This window comes from Cuculus canorus, chromosome 2 (genome assembly GCF_017976375.1).
Source record: "Cuculus canorus isolate bCucCan1 chromosome 2, bCucCan1.pri, whole genome shotgun sequence".
NCBI classification, from domain to species: Eukaryota; Metazoa; Chordata; class Aves; order Cuculiformes; family Cuculidae; genus Cuculus; species Cuculus canorus.
The window spans coordinates 2,713,971-2,731,361 of NC_071402.1; the positions used below are offsets into that span (position 1 = coordinate 2,713,971).

At 45.0% G+C, this 17,391-nt stretch overlaps 2 protein-coding genes across 2 annotated transcripts; both read left to right on the forward strand.

Annotated features, from left to right (window-relative positions):
* Positions 1-209: 209 nt before the first annotated feature.
* LOC104063941 (lymphocyte antigen 6E) lies at positions 210-4,706 on the forward strand. Its single transcript, XM_009566222.2, has 3 exons — positions 210-347; positions 3,664-3,783; positions 4,223-4,706. Exons 1-3 carry the CDS (start codon positions 296-298, stop codon positions 4,429-4,431), a joined length of 381 nt encoding a protein of 126 aa, XP_009564517.1. The 5' UTR covers positions 210-295; the 3' UTR covers positions 4,432-4,706.
* Positions 4,707-9,826: 5,120 nt separating this feature from the next.
* On the forward strand, positions 9,827-17,030 carry LOC104063940 (lymphocyte antigen 6E). Its single transcript, XM_009566221.2, has 3 exons — positions 9,827-10,033; positions 14,591-14,710; positions 16,410-17,030. The coding sequence occupies exons 1-3, from the start codon at positions 9,982-9,984 to the stop codon at positions 16,616-16,618; spliced, it is 381 nt and encodes a 126-aa protein (XP_009564516.1). The 5' UTR covers positions 9,827-9,981; the 3' UTR covers positions 16,619-17,030.
* Positions 17,031-17,391: the final 361 nt, after the last annotated feature.

The following is a 17,391-nucleotide window of genomic DNA, read 5'->3' on the forward strand; positions in this document are numbered from 1 at the left end:
TCACATGTTTGAATCAGATAAATTGGTCCCCAAATTAACAACGCAAACATGATCAGCAGGACTAGGCCCTGGAAGAAAAGATTGGATCTGAACGAGACATAAAAAATTCTATCCAGAGCCTCGTAATAGGTTCCTACGCACAAACACACCCATCACTGATCACATCTTATGTGCTGTCACTCCCCAAACCTCAAATTACTGTAATCAAAGGAACTCAGAGTAAACGCTGTCCCAGTATAAAACCTTACCGTGGTGCACCTTTGCACACTGTTCAGGCTTTGAGGGCACAACAACCATGAAGGCTTTTCTGGTTGCCCTGCTGGTGGTAGTCCTGTGTGCTGAGCAAGGTAAGGAGATATGGAGAAGGGGAAAGCCAGATGGAGGGGATGAAAATACCAGAAAAGAAAATGGAGATAACGCATGGACAAGAAGGTTTGATGGTTCTTATTGCAGTAGGTGAGGTCTTGGTATTACAGTTTGGCATCACCTGCATCAAGCAATGTTTAGTGTGGTTGAGTCTTAGCTTTTGGGTGAGTTCTGCCTAGGTACCCATAACCCAAAGAAGATGAGCTCACCGCTTTGGTTTCTCATACCTTCAAGTATCAAGCTCCAACCACCCACATCTGAAGACAGACATGTGAACTGGAAAATGCTAATAGGAATGAATCTGGGCTCACAGTTTTGCATTTGGTTTTATTTGCGGTCCTGGATAAAACTTGAGGAGCTAGTGATAAAGATATTACTGCTGCCATTGGCACCACATCTTCTGCCAGCATTTCACTTTATTTCCTACAATATTACAATAAAGAACCTAGGTTGCTGGCAGATATTTGAAAGCCTAAGAGCTTTTTTCCTAGGTCTGAAGAGCTTTCTTAAGTGTCTGGGAGTGAGCATGTTTGTAATGAGGTCCACAATGCTCTGTGCTTGTCCTCTTTCAAAAGGAGGTGCAGATATAACTAGATAATTATGTAGACATGTCCAGTTGAGAAACATTGGCTATGTGAATCTGTTTGCAATCCTGAGGAGTCCTGCAAGCCTTTTTACACCGTTAGGGCTATTTCTGGCTGCATTGCAAAACCAGAGCTAATGGAGGGTGGAGGTCAGACGCAGGCAAGGATTTATAACAGCTATAATGGTTTAAGCTCTGATTGTTTCCTGACAACAAGGGATTTTCCTTGCATCAGTTAGTGAGCACGAGTGCATTTCAGTTGCTTTTGTGCACATGCTCGGGTCTCAGCTCCATCTGCAGCAGGAAGTTCTTTGAAGAACTTTGTGAGATTTGACAGAAAAGAGGCTCAGAGAGCACTACAGGGACTGTAAAATGCAGTAACATTTCCCAGGCAGTGTCTTGGGTTCAGGAAGGATGAAGAGGGGCTCTTGATGAGGGAGTGCAGGGATGAGGGGGAAGAGCTTTAAGCTGCAAGAGGGGAAATTTAGGTGAGATACTAAGAAGAAATGTTTTCCTGTGAGGGTGCTGAGGCTCTGGCACAGAGCTCGAGTTGGGGAACTTCCAGAGGAGAGCTGAAAGGCTTAACGTATCCAAGTTAACGTATCCAAGAAACAGCAAGTGCTGAACAGTCAGTTAAAGAAAAGTTAAAACCAGGGTGTAACAAGGGTGATTTTATCTGCTGTTGTGGAGAGCACCTGCGCTTGAAACACCTGGCAGTAGAAAAGAGCATCTGGGTAGGTTTCAGAGCAAGGTGGTAAGTCAGATGCTGAGACACCTAGAGCTGGCTCCAGAGCTGTACCAAAGGCACCTGAGCTCCCCTGCATCACAGAGTGGAGGCCCTTTCTTCTCCTACTTGGGGTAGTTTGGGCTAAAATGGCTTTTAATTCTCTTCCAAGACTGCTTTTGGAATTGTCTAATCAAGCGTCGAGGGCAGGTTCAGCCTTGGAGTTGAATTTGAACCAGGAGTTGCTGGGCTTTGAAAAGTCCCTGGGAGGAGTTCCCTTGTTAAAAATAGGTTCAAGTTCAATTGTAAGAGGTCGTTCTGTGCAGAAAGAAGAGCCTTCCTGAGCTGACAAAGCCAGGAAGAGCTGAACTAGGGAAATTTCAGCCTAATGGAGAACCCTCCCTGGTGTGCAATTTGGTCACTTTCAACCAAGAGATCTCCATCACTGGTGGCAGCGGAGCAGGGTTTCCTGAGATCAGTTCAACTGCCTCTGTCACCCCTGCTCAGAAACGAGGAGCATTTTATGGGATGCCAAACAGGAGGGAAAGTTTCCACCAGTTATGAACGCATCTCCAGGGAATGAGAGGACACGTGCCTGAGTCTCCAGCATGGACAGCTTGAAAGTTCAATTTGATTTACTTCGGTTTAACTCAGAAATATATATCCAATCTCCTTTGGGCTTTGTAATAGATCTGGCTCAGCCCTGCTGATAATATCTCTGAGAAGCTGTTGTTCCAGGCACTGGTAGAAATAATCTCTCTATTGTCCAGAGCAACCTATCCCAGGGAACTCCCTTTAATGTTGCACTGAGCTCAGTAATTTAACTCACGGGAGTGACATAGGCTTTAATTGATTCATGTTTGTACAGTGTTTTGCAGAGGCAGTCTGAAAATACTGAAAACTAAGCCTCCATTTGGGAACAGTGCTGGTTAATCCTCCCCTAGCTAGAACTATAAAGGATCTAGCTGGGCAGGTCGTGAGCTCTGCTGTTGCAGGTTGGCTGTCAACCAGGCCAATGTGGAACCAGAGGAGAAAGAAAGGTCACCTGAGAGCACTGCTCAGGCTGAAAAAATAGGTTCTCAGGTTTAATCACTGAAAATCTCAATTAAAGAGAGAAAACTGGTTTTGTTCTGTTTGTTTGCCTTTCCAGCTTCATTAATCAAACTCAATCTCTTATTTCGCTTGTCATGAAGACTTCGTCATAACATACTTTTCACCTTGTATTATATTTTCCAAGAAGGCACATGGGGGTGCTTATTGATGAGAAGCTCAACATGAGTTGGCAGTGCACGCTGACAGCCCAGAAGGCCAACCTTGTCCAGGGTTCGATCTAAAGAAGCGTGGCCAGCAGGGCAAGGGATGGGACTCTTACCCTCTAGTCCACTCTTGTGAGACTCCACCTGGAGTCCTGTGTCTAGTTCTGGAATCCTCAACATAAGAAAGATATGGAACTGTTGGAATGGTTCCAGAGGAGGGCTATGAATATGAACAGAGTTCTGTAGCACCTCTGCTATGAGGACAGGCTGAGAGAATTGGGGTTATTCAGCCTGGAGAAGAAAAAGCTGTGAGGAGACCTTATAGCTTCCTTCCAGTACCTGAAGGGGGCCTACAAGAAAGCTAGGGAGGGACTTTTCCCAAGGGCATTGAGTGATAGGATGAGGGGGAATGGCTTTAAATTGGAGGGGGGAAGATTCAGACTAGACATTAAGAAGAAATTCTTCATGATGAGGGTGGTGAGCCACTGCAACATATTGCCCAGGGAAGTTGTGGATGTCCCCTCCCTGGAAGTGTTCAAGAACAGGTTGGATGGGGCCTTAAGCAACCCAATCCAGTGGAAAGTGTTCCTGCCCACGGCAGGGTTTGGAACAGGATTATCTTTAATTTCTCTTCCAACCCAAACCATTCTATGATTCTATGATTCTTTTGACACTTCACTCCCAGGAGGGCATTGCTGGCAACCAATAATGTATGTCATGTGTGCTTTTTTCAGCTTCTTCCCTGTTTTGCTACATATGTGAAAACGAGCACTCCAACTGGAATTGTCTCAAAACCTACAAGTGTGAAGACCATGAGAAGTACTGTATAACCACATACACCACTGCTGGGCTTGGTGAGTAGTGGTGCTCTCTGAACAACTACCTATAGGTACATTCCTCACCACCTTGTGGCAGGGCTGGCTGGAGCACACAGGTATTCATGAGCAGACCCTGTTGCTTGTTCTGGGAGCTCATACCCGCTCTTTGTGATGGAGGATAAGTAGGGATTGGATGCAAGTAATGTGGTTTTAGAAACTGAAAATGCATTGTCAGTGATTTTTTGCTGTCCTATAGGTAGCATCGTGTGGATTTCTATCAAGGACATTCTAGTGTCATGCATTTGATCCAGGTTGTGTGGATACTCATCCGGCACTCATCAAATCTGCTAACACTACTTATTGTTCAATTGCAAATTAAACACAGTGCAATATACCTCCTCTTATCATCATCTAGTCAGCTCTTGCAGAATAATCTTAAATAAAAGCTCTCCTTTCTTGTCTGTTCTTCACCCAGCCAAGGATGGAGGACACCGCATCACCAAGAAATGTTCTGTAGACTGTCCTGAGACCAACGTGAACTTCGGTCTGGCGGCTTATTCCACCAAATGCTGTACAAACTCCCTGTGCAATTTCAGCGGTGCCAACAGCATAAAAATCAGCTACGTCGCTATGTTCCTGGGAATTGTGGCCAGTTTGATCTGTGTCATCAAGACAGGAGTGTGATGAGGAGTGGGAGAAGATGTGACAACCCAAGAACCTACAAGGTATTCCCCAGCTGAGAAACCAACATCCTCTGTCAAGTGTCTTCAGGAAGGTCTGTGCTACCCTGTTTTTTCCAAGACATCGCTTCAGATCCCATCCACAAAATGGATTGGCAGTGTAGCTCCTATTTTTTCCCATGTATCATTTGTTGTTTTGTACTAATTTTCCCTGGGAAAGCTCTTTTGATAGCATGTGTGTGACAATCATCAGACAAAATAAAGATTTATGTTATTCTAGAGTGTGTTTGCTATACCACACTAAGATCAGCCTGAGAAAACATCTCTGCCAGAAAGGGCTGTAATCTCTACTTCACGTTGAATTCCTCTTTTCAGCATCTAGGAGCCTTCTCCTGGCTGCCTTTCTCAAATGACTCAGTTGCATCCAACAGCTCAAGACATAAAGCAGAACACCTGATCACTGAGTGCTAACAAATGAAGATGTCAGTCTGGAAAGGTCAAAGATGCTTGTGTTGTTCCCACTACAAGTTTTGTAACTGCTAACACACAGGTCTAGGGGTTTGGCAGGTACTGGTTGTGCTCCTGGCTGTGCTGCGAAGTTCTTGTGTGATCTCTGCAGGGTGGATGGTTTCAGCTTTTAAAACAGGTAAAGGTCCCACACCAAGATGGTGGATATGTCCAAGATGAGGATGGTGCTTCTGGAACCTTTCTGCATAGAAAGGTTCTTCTCCCTGTCCCCTCGGAGAAGATGTTGTTGTCTGAGTGATTGCAGGGATGGGGAAATGGGCCGAAAGAGCCTAGCAGAGGCAATGGGGGTCTGATTTGGTGGGAAGAACTCTGATCCTTCTCTTTCCTCACTGCTGCATTGAAGGAGATGGGGTGGGTTTCCTGCAACTCTTGGGGTGGAGATGCCCTGCAGCTCTTGGAGGAGCAGAACTATAGCTAAGATGGGCAAAATACATGCACTTTTGGAGCTGGATGATGTGTAATCCCCAGCTAAGCACCTTACAAGTGCAGTACCGCATTACTTGCACCTTACAAGTGCAGTACCGCATTTGGGGAGGGCTTGCATAGGGGTGGCACCTGGAAAAAAAGCCCTGATGATTGCAGCCCAGCTGGATTTGAGGGAAGTTGTGCTCCATCAGTGCTCAAGACAGGCTGCGAAGTGCATGAATTTCTGTCTAATGGGGAGAAATCACAGCACTGGCCGAAGGCTGTGAAGATGGGATCATGCTAACTCATCCTATAAAGTTTTAATTTCTGGGCAAGGAGGGTGTTCTGGCATTTATTTAATGGGCTAATTGAAGTATGGTAGTGTTGTAGTGTTTCTGTGCTGAGAGACCCCAGTAACTTGTTTTTACTTACAATTCTTTTAAACCACATTTCGTATATGTTATTCACAATAATTTCTGAAATGATTTTCACAGCTTTTGGTAACTTGAAAATCTACATTTAGTAAAAACATCTGAATTTCACACTTATATTTAAATTTCAGCTTTTGTTTTATGAAAACTATATGTTTCCACCAAAACATACAAATTGTTTGCCCTTCTCACTTGAAAATTTCAACCAGGTTGAGAACAAGATCATAGAATCATAGAATCACTAGGTTGGAAAAGACCTTTGAGATCAGCAAGACCAACCGCACCTGCCCATTACGAAATCATATCCCTGAGCACTTCATCTACCTGTCTTTTAAATACCTCCAGGGATGGGGACTCAACCATGTCCCTGGGCAGCCTCTGCTGGCGCTTAAGAACGCTTTTGGTAAAGAAGTTTTTCCAGATGTTCAAGCTAAGCCTCCCCTGGTGGAACTTGAGGCCATTCCTTCTTGTCACACAGAATCACAGAATCACAAGGTTGGAAAGGACCCATTGGATCATCGAGTCCAACCATTCCTAACACTCCCTAAACCATGTCCCTCAGCACTTCATCCACCCGTTCCTTAAACACCTCCAGGGAAGGCGACTCGACCACCTCCCTGGGCAGCCTGTTCCAGTACCCAATGACTCTTACTGTGAAGAATTTTTTTCTGATATCCAACCTGAACCTCCCCTGATGGAGCTTCAGGCCACTCCCTCTTGTCCTGTCCCCTGTCACTTGGGAGAAGAGGCCAGCTCCCTCCCCTCCACAACCTCCTTTCAGGTTGTTGCAGACTGTGATAAGGTCTCCTCTCAGGCTTCTCTTCTCCAGACTAAACAACCCTAGGTCCCTCAGCCGCTCCTCACAAGACCTAAGCAAAATATTCTTCTTCCTTCTCCACTCAGCAACTGTATCAATGGAATTAAGTCTTTCCACCTCATCCTTCACCCCCAATTAAGTTCCCTGCTACTCCTTCCAAAACCTTCTTGAAGAGAACAACTCTTATGAGGAGCAGTTGATGGAAATGGGGTTGTTTAGCCTGGAAGAGGCTGAGGCGTGACCTTATTGCTTTCCACAGCTCCCAGAAAGGAGGCTGTACCGAGATGGGTGCTGGGCACTTCAATCAAATGACAGGATGAGAGGAAATGGCCTTAAGTTGCACCAGGGTAGGTTTAGATTTTATATTAGGAAAATATTCTTTACTGAAAAAGTGGTGAACCATTGGAAGAGGCTGCCCGGGGCAGTTGTGGAGTCATCATCCCTGAAGGTGTTCAAAAAATGTGTAGACATGGCTTTTTGGGACATGATTTAGTAGGCATGGTGTTACTGTGCTGATGTTTGGGCTTGATCTCAGAGATCTTTTCCAACGTTAACAATCCTGTGATTCTATGATTATAGCTCCTAAATACTTATAAGCAGTGATACTATGATCTCCTTTGCCTTGGTCCCTCTGATGTCCTAATCATCTGTGTCCTTTCTACTCCCATGGGGTCTTTTCAGTCACCACCTGACCACTGGTGAAGGATGAAGATAATATTAACATCAGGGGGACATATGGGACTGGTCATAAGTATGCAGGACTATTTATTGGAAAATCCTGACTGTCAGAAACTCTGCAATATGTCCTTTAAGAAATCTAGCCTTGACATCTCAAAATCTCAGCAGCTTGCAGGAGGCAAGAGATATTTTAGTTTTTACTTGGATGAGACTACAAGGCGGGGGATGGTGGAAAAAAGTGCCTGTCTGAGCTACTATTTCTGTACCTGTTAATGGATGCTGTTGGCTGAAATAAATGTGAGTGTGGGCTGCCTCTGCAGCACAATGTACGGGCTGCAGAATGGCATTGCCTTGTGACTAGGGCTCCCTTCTCTGCGGTTACCTCAAATCATCAGCAATAAAAGTTGATTTACCAATAAAGACTCAGGAAATCTCTTCTGGACTGAGGAAATAAAATATTTCAGAAGGAATTGAGGATTGTGCTGCCTTATATGCAAGATGCCAGCTTCTGTTTTCCTCCTGCCTGGTACCTGACAAAGGCATAGGTTTTATGAAGCCAAACAACGCCCCTCCTTTGAGCTTTCTTGGTTAATTGCCACCTCTGTTCCAACTGAGTTTCGCACTCTACCTATTGAGAAAGCAGAAATTTCCTCACCTTAGTCATGCAGGTCTCCATACTAATAATATTTTTATATGTAATTTAGAGGTGTTGGAAAGACTTACATCACCTCAAGATCTACGCATGCCTTTTTTGTGAGACAATGACTGTAGGTCGGTCATATTGGAAGGGCACATATTTAATAGGAGATGGAAAAATAAAAGGGGAAATAAAACAGATGGAGACCAGCAAGGGGCAGAGTCACTGGCACAGCACTGGGGCACACAGGTTTCTCCAGCGGCTTGGAGTGTCATGTGAAAGGGATCCAGCTGGACCATTTCTGGGACTCTTCTTCCATGCCCACGACTAGATGGCAGAAAGACAACTGTGGGAGGAAAAAACAACAGCAATCAGAAGAAGATAGGGAAGATTCTGATTTTATACAGGCAGCAGGATGAACCATGATAAAAAAGGAGAAAGAGCACCATATGGAAACCCAGTGGCATTTCACATAATTTTGGCTGGCTGTAATTTTTTTTCTGAAGGCTTAATGAAATAAGGTCCTTGATCAGGCAATCCCTCATTCTCTGTGTTTCAACTGGTTTGTTTTTTAATCCTTGACATTTCTTTTCCTTGCAAATTGTGAAAAAATATCATATTTTGCTCAATACAATGGGGGCGGATGTTATTTCTGGTTTTTCATTTGAGTGGCTATTTTCATTGCCCAATTGAATTTATTTTCTGATAAAATAAGAGAGGGATTATAATGGAGAGGAGTGGCTGGAGAGTTGTCTAGAGGACAAGTACCTGGGGGTGTTGGTTGATAGTCAGCTGAATATGAGCCAGCAGTGTGCCCAGGTGGCCAAGAAGGCCAATGACATCCTGGCCTGCATCAGAAATAGTGTTGCCAGCAGGACCGGAGAAGTAATCCTTCCTCTATACTCGGTGCTGGCGAGGCTGCACTTCAAATACTGGGTTTAGTTTTGGACTCCTTACTACAAGAAGGACATCAAGATGCTGGAGCATGTCCGGAGAAGTGCAACAAAGCTGGTGAAGGGTTTAGAGCACAAGTCTTATGACGAGCAGCTGAAGGAGCTGGGATTGTTTAGTTTGGAGAAAAGGAGACTGAGGGGAGGACTTGTCACTCTCTACAAGTCCCTGAAAGGATGTTATAATGAGGTAAGGGTTGGTCTCCTCTCCCTGGTAGCCTGTGACTGGACAGGGGAAACAGCCTCAAGATGCACCAAGGGAGATTTAGTTTGGATATTGGGAGGAAATTCTTTACTGAAAGGATTGCCAAGCATTGGAAGAGACTGCCCAAGGAGGTGATTGAGCCACTATCCCTGGGGGTGTTTAAAAGACAAGATGTTGCACTTGGGGACATGGTCTTGTGGTGGATTTAGTCAGGCTGGATTGATGGTTTGAATTGATGATCTTATATGTCTTTTCCAATGGAAACCATTCTATGATTCTAACAAGAGAACATTTTCCCTCAGATAAAATATCCAATTTTTTGAACAGAAACATTTTGAATTGCAGTCTTATAAAGGCCCACAGAAAATGATGTCTGGTCCCCTGTGAAATGCAGTGGAAGGATAGTGCTCTTGTGATCTAGCTGCGTTTACAGTCCTGGGAAACATTTTGTAGAAGTTTCAATCCCCATTTCCATTTCAAATTCAACGCATTTCCATATGAGCTAAAACAATGTGCAAGGATCTTCAAGGACACAGCCTGCTCTGAGACCCAAGCTGGCCTGGAAAAGAAGACACTCCTCTTCTCACATGGACACTGTTTTGGTTTAGTGTTTTGCTTTTCCTCCACTTCTCCAGAATTAGAAACTGTTGCATACTTAAGACCAGATGAACAAGCTGCATTGTGAAACAACTTGGAAAAGAACAAGGGGAGAATATACGCCCATTTACATTTCCAACTAAGCATACTTCCACATGCAGGCGCTGACACGCTACTCCCAGTTGTCTACCATCTGACACAGCAACCCTATAGTAATTATCTTAGCATCAAAGCAAACACTGCAGAGGTATAAAACCTGCCCTGGGTGAGTCCTGCTTGTTTTGGAGGCTGCGAGACCTATAAAGGATGAAGACTTCTCTCCTTGTCGTGTTCATCGTTGCCCTGTGCACAGAAAGTGGTGAGTCTCCAACAATTGCTTTGCATAAAAAAGACCCCAGAACTGGGGCATATGTTTAATACTGCAGGAGGACAAGGGGATTTGGCAGCATGAATGGTAAAGCTGAAGGGTCATTAGACTCCAGAGAACGTTCCAGTCCTCAGGATAAGAAACCAGGTGATGCATCCCCACAAGAATTTGGAAGGATGATGGAGGAGCTGAAGTCAGGGATGAGGTGCCCACCTCACCTGACTCGTGCAGTCCCAACCAAGTCCTTCAGTAGCTCAATGTAGTAAGCTGAGAGCCCTTGTTACAGCTCATAGAGAATGGGGCTTAGCTGACAGCTACAGAGAGATGGACAGGCAAAGGGCAAAGCGTACCATAAAGCTGCAAATTTGACCTATAACTACAGCTTGATTTTTATTTTCACTTCCTTGATTATTGGTTGTAATTACAAACCATCATTACCTAAATTAGTACAAATGGTCATGCCACGGGAAGATGCAATTCTGGCTCCCGTCACTTTCTGGCAGATGTGCAACTTTGCCGACATTTATCCCAGGTCTGGAATGGAGATGCAGAATCTCATTTTCATTCTGATAAATGGAGTCTGTTTCTTTTGGAACTGATGCACTGGGCACGTGTGCTTTAACTCTGTCTGTCTGGGCTCTGCCAAGGACCACGGGATGTGCCTCTGGAAGATGCTCTGTTTGCACAGGAGTGGGCTGTGCGTCAGGCAAGTAACAGAGGGTGCTGCCCTGAATATACCTTTGATTATTCCAGAAGAAATAGTTGATTTGCTCAGCTTGCATGGCTTTTGCCTTATTGCAAACTGAATTTTTCTCAGGCTCTGCTGTAGGACTTTACTTCAAATTACTGGCCATCCTGGTTCTGGTCTGGCAGAGCACTTAAATGCATACTGAATTTGAGGCTGTAAATGTTCTTACTGTGGGACTTCACAGGCTTTAAACTTGGCATGAGCTAAATCGTTGTGCTCAATGGGGTTGAGAAAGTTGAGGGCAATAAAAAGTTACTTTCCTGCAGCTTATCAACTGCAATCACATTTTTCAAAACGATCACGTAAGGAGACAGCAAACTTAGCAAAGGAGTTGGTGAAAATTAACACATACGCAGCACTACTTCACTGTGCAATCTAGCCAGACGGCTGGCTGCTCTTCCAATTAATCTCGAACCTGACTGATTTTAATGGTGTAAACTGCATCTGCGGGTACTTGCACTTCCTAATGTTTTACAGTTGTAAAGTGTTTATCTGAGTGGATCAAATTATTTCCATGAAAATCTTCCTTGAGGAATGTTTTCTTCAGTTAGAGCAGAGGTCTTTCTAGGTGCTGACAGCTCTCGAAGGCAGCCTGGTTTTACCCTAGGTTTGCATTCTGAGTGAGGCACATTTCTAATATTCTCCCTTTTCCCCATTCAACCCTCATTGCCATGGATATCATAGAATCATAGAATGGGTTGGGTTGCAAAGGACCTTAAAGATCATCCTGTTCCAAATCCCTACCACGGGCAGGGACACTTCCCACTGGAGGTTCTCATAGCCTCATTCAGCCTGGTCTTGAACACCTGAAGGGATGGGGCATCCATGTCTCTGGGAAACATCTTCCAGTGCCTCACCACCCTCACAGGAAAAAAAATTCTTCCTCATATGTAACCTAAATCTCCCTTCTTTCTGCTTAAAACAATTAACCTTTGTGCTGTCTCTGCACTCCTCTGATAAAGAGCCCCTCTCCTGCTTTGCTGGAGCCTCTTTCAGTACCTGAAGCTGCTCTAAGGTCTCCCCAGAGCCTTCTCCTCTCCAGGCTCAACAACCCCAACTCTCTCAGCCTGTCCTCAAAGGGATAGTGCTCCAGCCTTTGGATTATCTTCATGGCCCTCCACTACCTCAACACACATTAAAATCAGAATTTGTTTTCAGTATTATATGCAATTGTTCTACTTACCAGGACAGGGGATCAAAATTGTTCTATCTGACTTCAGGGCCTTACTAAGCCCCCTGGTTAGAAGCCCACATGCCTCTAAGAGTCCCCTATAGTAAATGCTGAGCGAGACTTAAACCTCCTGAACACAGATAGAAGTTGGCAAAATCACCCCTGAAGGTGCTTCCCCCCACTCTTAGGAGTCTCAGAACAACTGTACTCTTAAATTTGCAGCATTGGGAGGTTGGGGTGGAACAGGACTTGGGCACTCAACAAGATCCACTGTTTCCTGAACAGATTCAGGAAGCTTTTCTCGGAATCGTCTTGATGAAAGAAGCTGCATTAATTAATGAATAAAATGAGTTACATATCTGGAAAACCCAGTTGTGTTAATTAAGGGATAAAATCGGTTACACGTCTGGAAGACCCAGTTTGGGGACTCTTTTCTAGTGTGTGGTTATTCTGGGAGGGAAGGGTGGTTCCCAGTGGGGTGCAGCAGGAATGTAGGGTTTGCACAAGAAAAGAGAACAAAGCCCCACTGTTTTGAGTGCAGATAGTGTGAAGGAGGGTCCTCAACTTAAAATTATAGAATGATGTTTGTTGCAAGGGACATTAAAACACCTCCTGCTGGATCAGGTTGCTCAAAGCCTCATCCAACTTGGCCTTGAACATCTCCAGGGTGTTGAAGTAATAAATGTAGCCTGCAATGTTGGGAGAATACTGAATACAAGAGTGAGGCAGGACCGTCAAGAGATGGAAATGGCCATGACCAAGGCAGGACACAAATTGCAACAGTCTTGGTATCAAGTCAGAGTGAGCTGTGTGCCAGGTCTAAAGCTTTTGAAATTGTAAGGGTGTTGAGTATGGGAACTGAGAGAGATGGGATCTGATTTGGGGCAAGCCCAGTTTCCTCAGCCCTGCATCCTTTGCTAGCTGCTCTTCAGTGAGAGATCACAGAGGGAGGCTGTGATCTCTGAGAAATTCAGACCACAAGAAGAAATTGATGGTCAGTGCTGTGGGTCCATGGAAAGGGCAAAGGGGCTGTTAGCTGGAGTGGAGAGAGAAGATGGTTTCCACAGAGACAGAGTAGAATGAATAATGCCCTAAAAGGCATTTTTGTGTCTTCCTATGAGACACAACTGCACACAACCTGGTCACCTGGGTCATGGGCTAAGCTGGGGCCAGGTCTGGGCTAGTAGGGCTTGTAAGGCTTGTTTGGGCCAGATAAGCTTGCAGCAATGATGTTGGGACATTGCTAGCAAAGGCTCCAACAAGGGCAAAGGAGATACAGAGCAAGGAAGGCAAAGGACAGCGCTGTTACAAAACTAAGAAAAGTATTAACTAGCCATAGATAGGGATAGCCTAGAAATGAGAAGAATGAGCCTAATCCCCCATGGTGACATTACCGCAGGAGTGTTTGCTCCAGATAAACAGATGAGTAGAAAATTCCCCTTATCATGCAAAGAAACCTTCCCCAAGGATCTCTTTGCAATGAATGACTGCTTTAGCTTACTTGAGCACAAGCTGCTTTCATTCATTCCCATTAGCACAGCACTTTGCCGATGCACAGTGTTACAGATGTACACATTGTGTAGTGTCAGGCAGTCATCAGCCACGGATGGCTGTAAAAAGCATTCTGCTGCAGCCAAGGGGGTGGTTTGCTGAGTCCTGTCTTCTGCAGGTCCAGCACAGGAGAGCTCTGAAATCTAAACCGACAAATGCAAGCATCCATCTTTGCAGCAAACATTGAGATGCAGATCTAGGTCACTTGTTCCTAATTTGGGATACACTGTGGGGGCATGCAGCAAAGAAAACCATGCCCAGTGCAGCCAGGGATGTTACTCACAGATGCATCTCTTCATTTTTGTGTTTGAAAAGATTGTTAAAATAATTCACTGTTGGTGTTTGTGGTCTGAGAAAAGATGTGTAGGCCAGGACTCTTCAGATGACTTGAAGAGTGAAAGGATGAGAGGAAATGACCTCAAATTGCACCAGGGGAAGTTTAGATTGGATATTAGAAAAAAATTTCTTTACTGAAAGAGCGATCAAGCATTGGAAGAGGCTGGCCAAGGCAGTGGTGGAGTCACCATCCCTGGAGGGGTTAACAAAATCTGTAGACGTGGCACTTCGAGACATGATTTAGTAGGCACAGTGGTGTTGGGCTGATGGTTGGACTGGATGATCTTACAAGTCTTTTCCAACCTTAATTTTTCCATGCTTCTGAGTGGATGAATGTGGACAAGAATCAGCTGGTCTCTTTCCATGCAAGAACTAGTGGCCAGCAAAGAGGGCTTGGAGGAGCCAGGTTGGAAAGAAACCACAAGAGCTTCATGCTGCAAGTGGTAGTGGACTGGGGAGCTCTTTCCAAAAGCACACTTTGGATGCCAGATACTTAAATGGATTCAAGTACATATCCAGAAGACAGATACCTCAAGGGTTACTAAATGAGCAAACCACATCAATGTCAGGAATCAGAGTTTAAAGTAAGATACAAGAGAGTCATGGAGGCCAAGTTTCATACACGGAGGAGAGTGTCTGCTTGTGGCTGGGCTGACAGGTCCTCCATCTGGAGCAGCACAGTTTTGTGTTCCTATCAATACTTCTAGAGATGATTGATGGGTGTTGTGTGCTTCTTTTGCAGCTTTCTCCTTGACATGTTTCACATGCAAAGATGCTACTTCGAACTTGCAGTGTCTCAATACAGTGACATGCTCTGACCATGAGAAGTATTGCCTCACAACCTATTCTACCACAGGATACGGTAAGCGTGAAGCTTTTCTAAAGCTCTGATGACCAGAGGGGGTTCAGGTCAGACCGACTGCAGAACCTCCTCCCACTGTGAGGTGTGGTAGAAGAATTAGTGAGGATAATAGCACACAAAAAGCAAGTCTTGCAGCTTGTGGGAACTCAGCACAGCCTGTCTCTGTTGCAATATATTGTGAAAATATTGCACTGGTGATTCAACACACTCAGGAAAGGGAGACATCGGAAGAGAGAGGATTTCTCTGCACAAGCCCCTTATCTCATCTCCAAACTCAAATAAATCCTCCTAGAATCATACAATTATAGATTCATACAATGATAAAAGGGCTTGGGAGGAAGAGGCCTTAAAGATCATCTAGTTCCAACCCCACTGCCATAGACAGGGACACCTTCCACTGGATCAGGTTGCTCAAAGCCCCATCCAAGCTGGCCTTGAACACCTCCAGGGAAAGGGCATCCACAACTTCTCTGGGCAACCTGTGCCAGTGCCTCACCATCCTCATTGTGAATAATTTCTTCCTAATGTCTAATCTTAATCTTCCCCTTTCCAATTTGAAGCCATTCCCCCTTGTCCAATCACTCCATATCCTTGGAAATAAATCCCCTTCCAGCTTTCTTGTAGGCCCTTTTAAGTACTGAAAGGCTGATATAAGGTCTCCCTAGAGCCTTCTGCTCTCCTGTAGGTTGAATAACCCCAATCCTCTCAACCTGTTTTTGTAGCAGAAGTGTTCCACCCCTCTGACCATTTTTGTGGCCTCCTCTGGACCAAATCCAACAGATCCATGCCTTGTTTTGAGGGTTCCAGAGCTGGACAAAGAACTCCAAGTGTGGTCTCACAGACTAGAGGGGCAGAATCCCCTCCCTCAGCCTGTTAGAGCCTAGGTTATGGTTGGCTTTCTGGGCTGCAAATGTGCATTGATGGCTCATGTCATGCTTCTCATCAGCCAGTACCCCCAAGTCCTTCTCCATAGAGCTTATCTCAATTCCTTCATCCCTCAGCCTGTATTGATACTGAGGATTGCCCCTAATCATGTGCAGGACCTCACACTCGGCCCTGTTGAACTTCATGAGGTTTGCATGCGTTCTCAAGTCTGTTTGTGTCCCTCTGGATGGCATCCTTTCCCTCCAGCCAGTTGACCACACCACACAGATGGTGTCATCAGCAAAATTGCTGGTGCACTCAATCCCACTGTCCATGTCATCAACAAAGATGTTAAACAGTGCAGGTCCCAACCCCTGAGAAAGGCCACTCATCACTGGTCCCTGCTTGGGCACCAAGCTATTGACTGCAACTCTTTGAGTGTGAGCATCCAGCCAATGAGCTGCTCCAGCGTATGAAGTGGTGGGTTTGGAAAGGACCAGGTACTGTGGAAGAAGCAACCCCAAGGCACGGTGATGATGATGTCTTCCTCTGTGCAAACAAGCTAGTTCTCCAAATTCTTGCTCTAGGTTGCATTTGGCTATCCTGGAAAACAGCAGAGGAGTTTTAAGGCCTGGAGGTGGTCTCCACAGATCTCTAAGGTCACGTACACACAAATAATGATGCATTGCAATGAAGGGAAAACCAACAGCCTTAAGTACAGAACAACATATTTCCCACTGGATATTGCACAGCTAGTCTACCATTGAAGTCTGTCCAAACCATACAAGATAAAACCCATGACTTTTCTTCTTGTTTTTTCTCTCTCCCTCTTTAGGCAATGACCGTAACCAACGTATTTCTAAGAGATGTTCTGCATTTTGCCCATCGATTGACCTCAATATCGGCATAGCCGGTGTTGCCACTAACTGCTGCGAGACTTCCTTGTGCAACATCAGTGGTGCCAGCAGTGTGAAAACCAGCTACACTATGATAGCTCTGGGTGCCTTGGCCAGTCTTGCCTGTATCCTCCGGTTGGGTTTTTAAAGGGGCTGGGGTTGGAAAGGAGCTCCTTGGCCTTAAGCTCTCTGTACAGTGTGAATGCTGCCCTGTTTCTCCTACTTGGAAGATCACATCCCACCACCAAATATTTTTGCTCTTTCCATGCTCTGAGGCCAATATGGAAGAGCACAGCCCTACCTCAAAATGATGTTTGGAAGAGAAAGGCATGATGTGGAGCCCTGCACATGCAGAAGGGCACTGTATTGTCACCATCTCTCCTACTCTGCCTATGGAACTCCATGCATCTTTTTTCCCCCTTCATTTTGTCCATGCCATGCCCTCATGCCATTTTTCCTTTTATATCATTTTGCGTTCTCTATCATTCTGCTCTGAGGAAACCTTTAATATTAGAGCTGTTAAACAGAAGCTGGGCACAATAAAGTGTTATTTTATTCTATTGTGTGACTGCGTGGCACGGTATATTGGGCGTAGTGACTGGATGCATCCACCTTAGCAGGTTAGTCTGCAAAACAAATTGAAATAATGCTGAAATACATTGCAATTGCTTTGCATTTGAAATAATGCTAAAATACATTGCAATTGCTTTGCATTCACTTCAAGGAGCCTCTCCTCTGATTTTCTTTTCTTTTTCTGCATTGGCAGAAGTGTCATTTTGTGACTCCATCTCGGAGTAAACTGTATTCTATTTAACTAGCTTTCAATTTCTCTTCTGGGTCAGCTGGCTGTAAGGAGATGGCTGTTGAGCTCTCCAGCAGTCAGAGAGGACAAGGTGGGACCCAACATGAAGGTGTGATGAG

What these genes read in the sequence shown, in the direction of transcription:
- LOC104063941 (XM_009566222.2), top strand. Translation starts at nt 296, where the DNA reads ATGAAGGCTTTTCTGGTTGCCCTGCTGGTGGTAGTCCTGTGTGCTGAG. An exon ending in AGTCCTGTGTGCTGAGCAAG is followed by an intron (nt 348 to 3,663) that starts GTAAGGAGATAT and finishes TGCTTTTTTCAG; the next exon opens with CTTCTTCCCTGTTTTGCTAC. An exon ending in ATACACCACTGCTGGGCTTG is followed by an intron (nt 3,784 to 4,222) that starts GTGAGTAGTGGT and finishes TTCTTCACCCAG; the next exon opens with CCAAGGATGGAGGACACCGC.
- LOC104063940 (XM_009566221.2), top strand. Translation starts at nt 9,982, where the DNA reads ATGAAGACTTCTCTCCTTGTCGTGTTCATCGTTGCCCTGTGCACAGAA. An exon ending in TGCCCTGTGCACAGAAAGTG is followed by an intron (nt 10,034 to 14,590) that starts GTGAGTCTCCAA and finishes CTTCTTTTGCAG; the next exon opens with CTTTCTCCTTGACATGTTTC. An exon ending in CTATTCTACCACAGGATACG is followed by an intron (nt 14,711 to 16,409) that starts GTAAGCGTGAAG and finishes CTCCCTCTTTAG; the next exon opens with GCAATGACCGTAACCAACGT.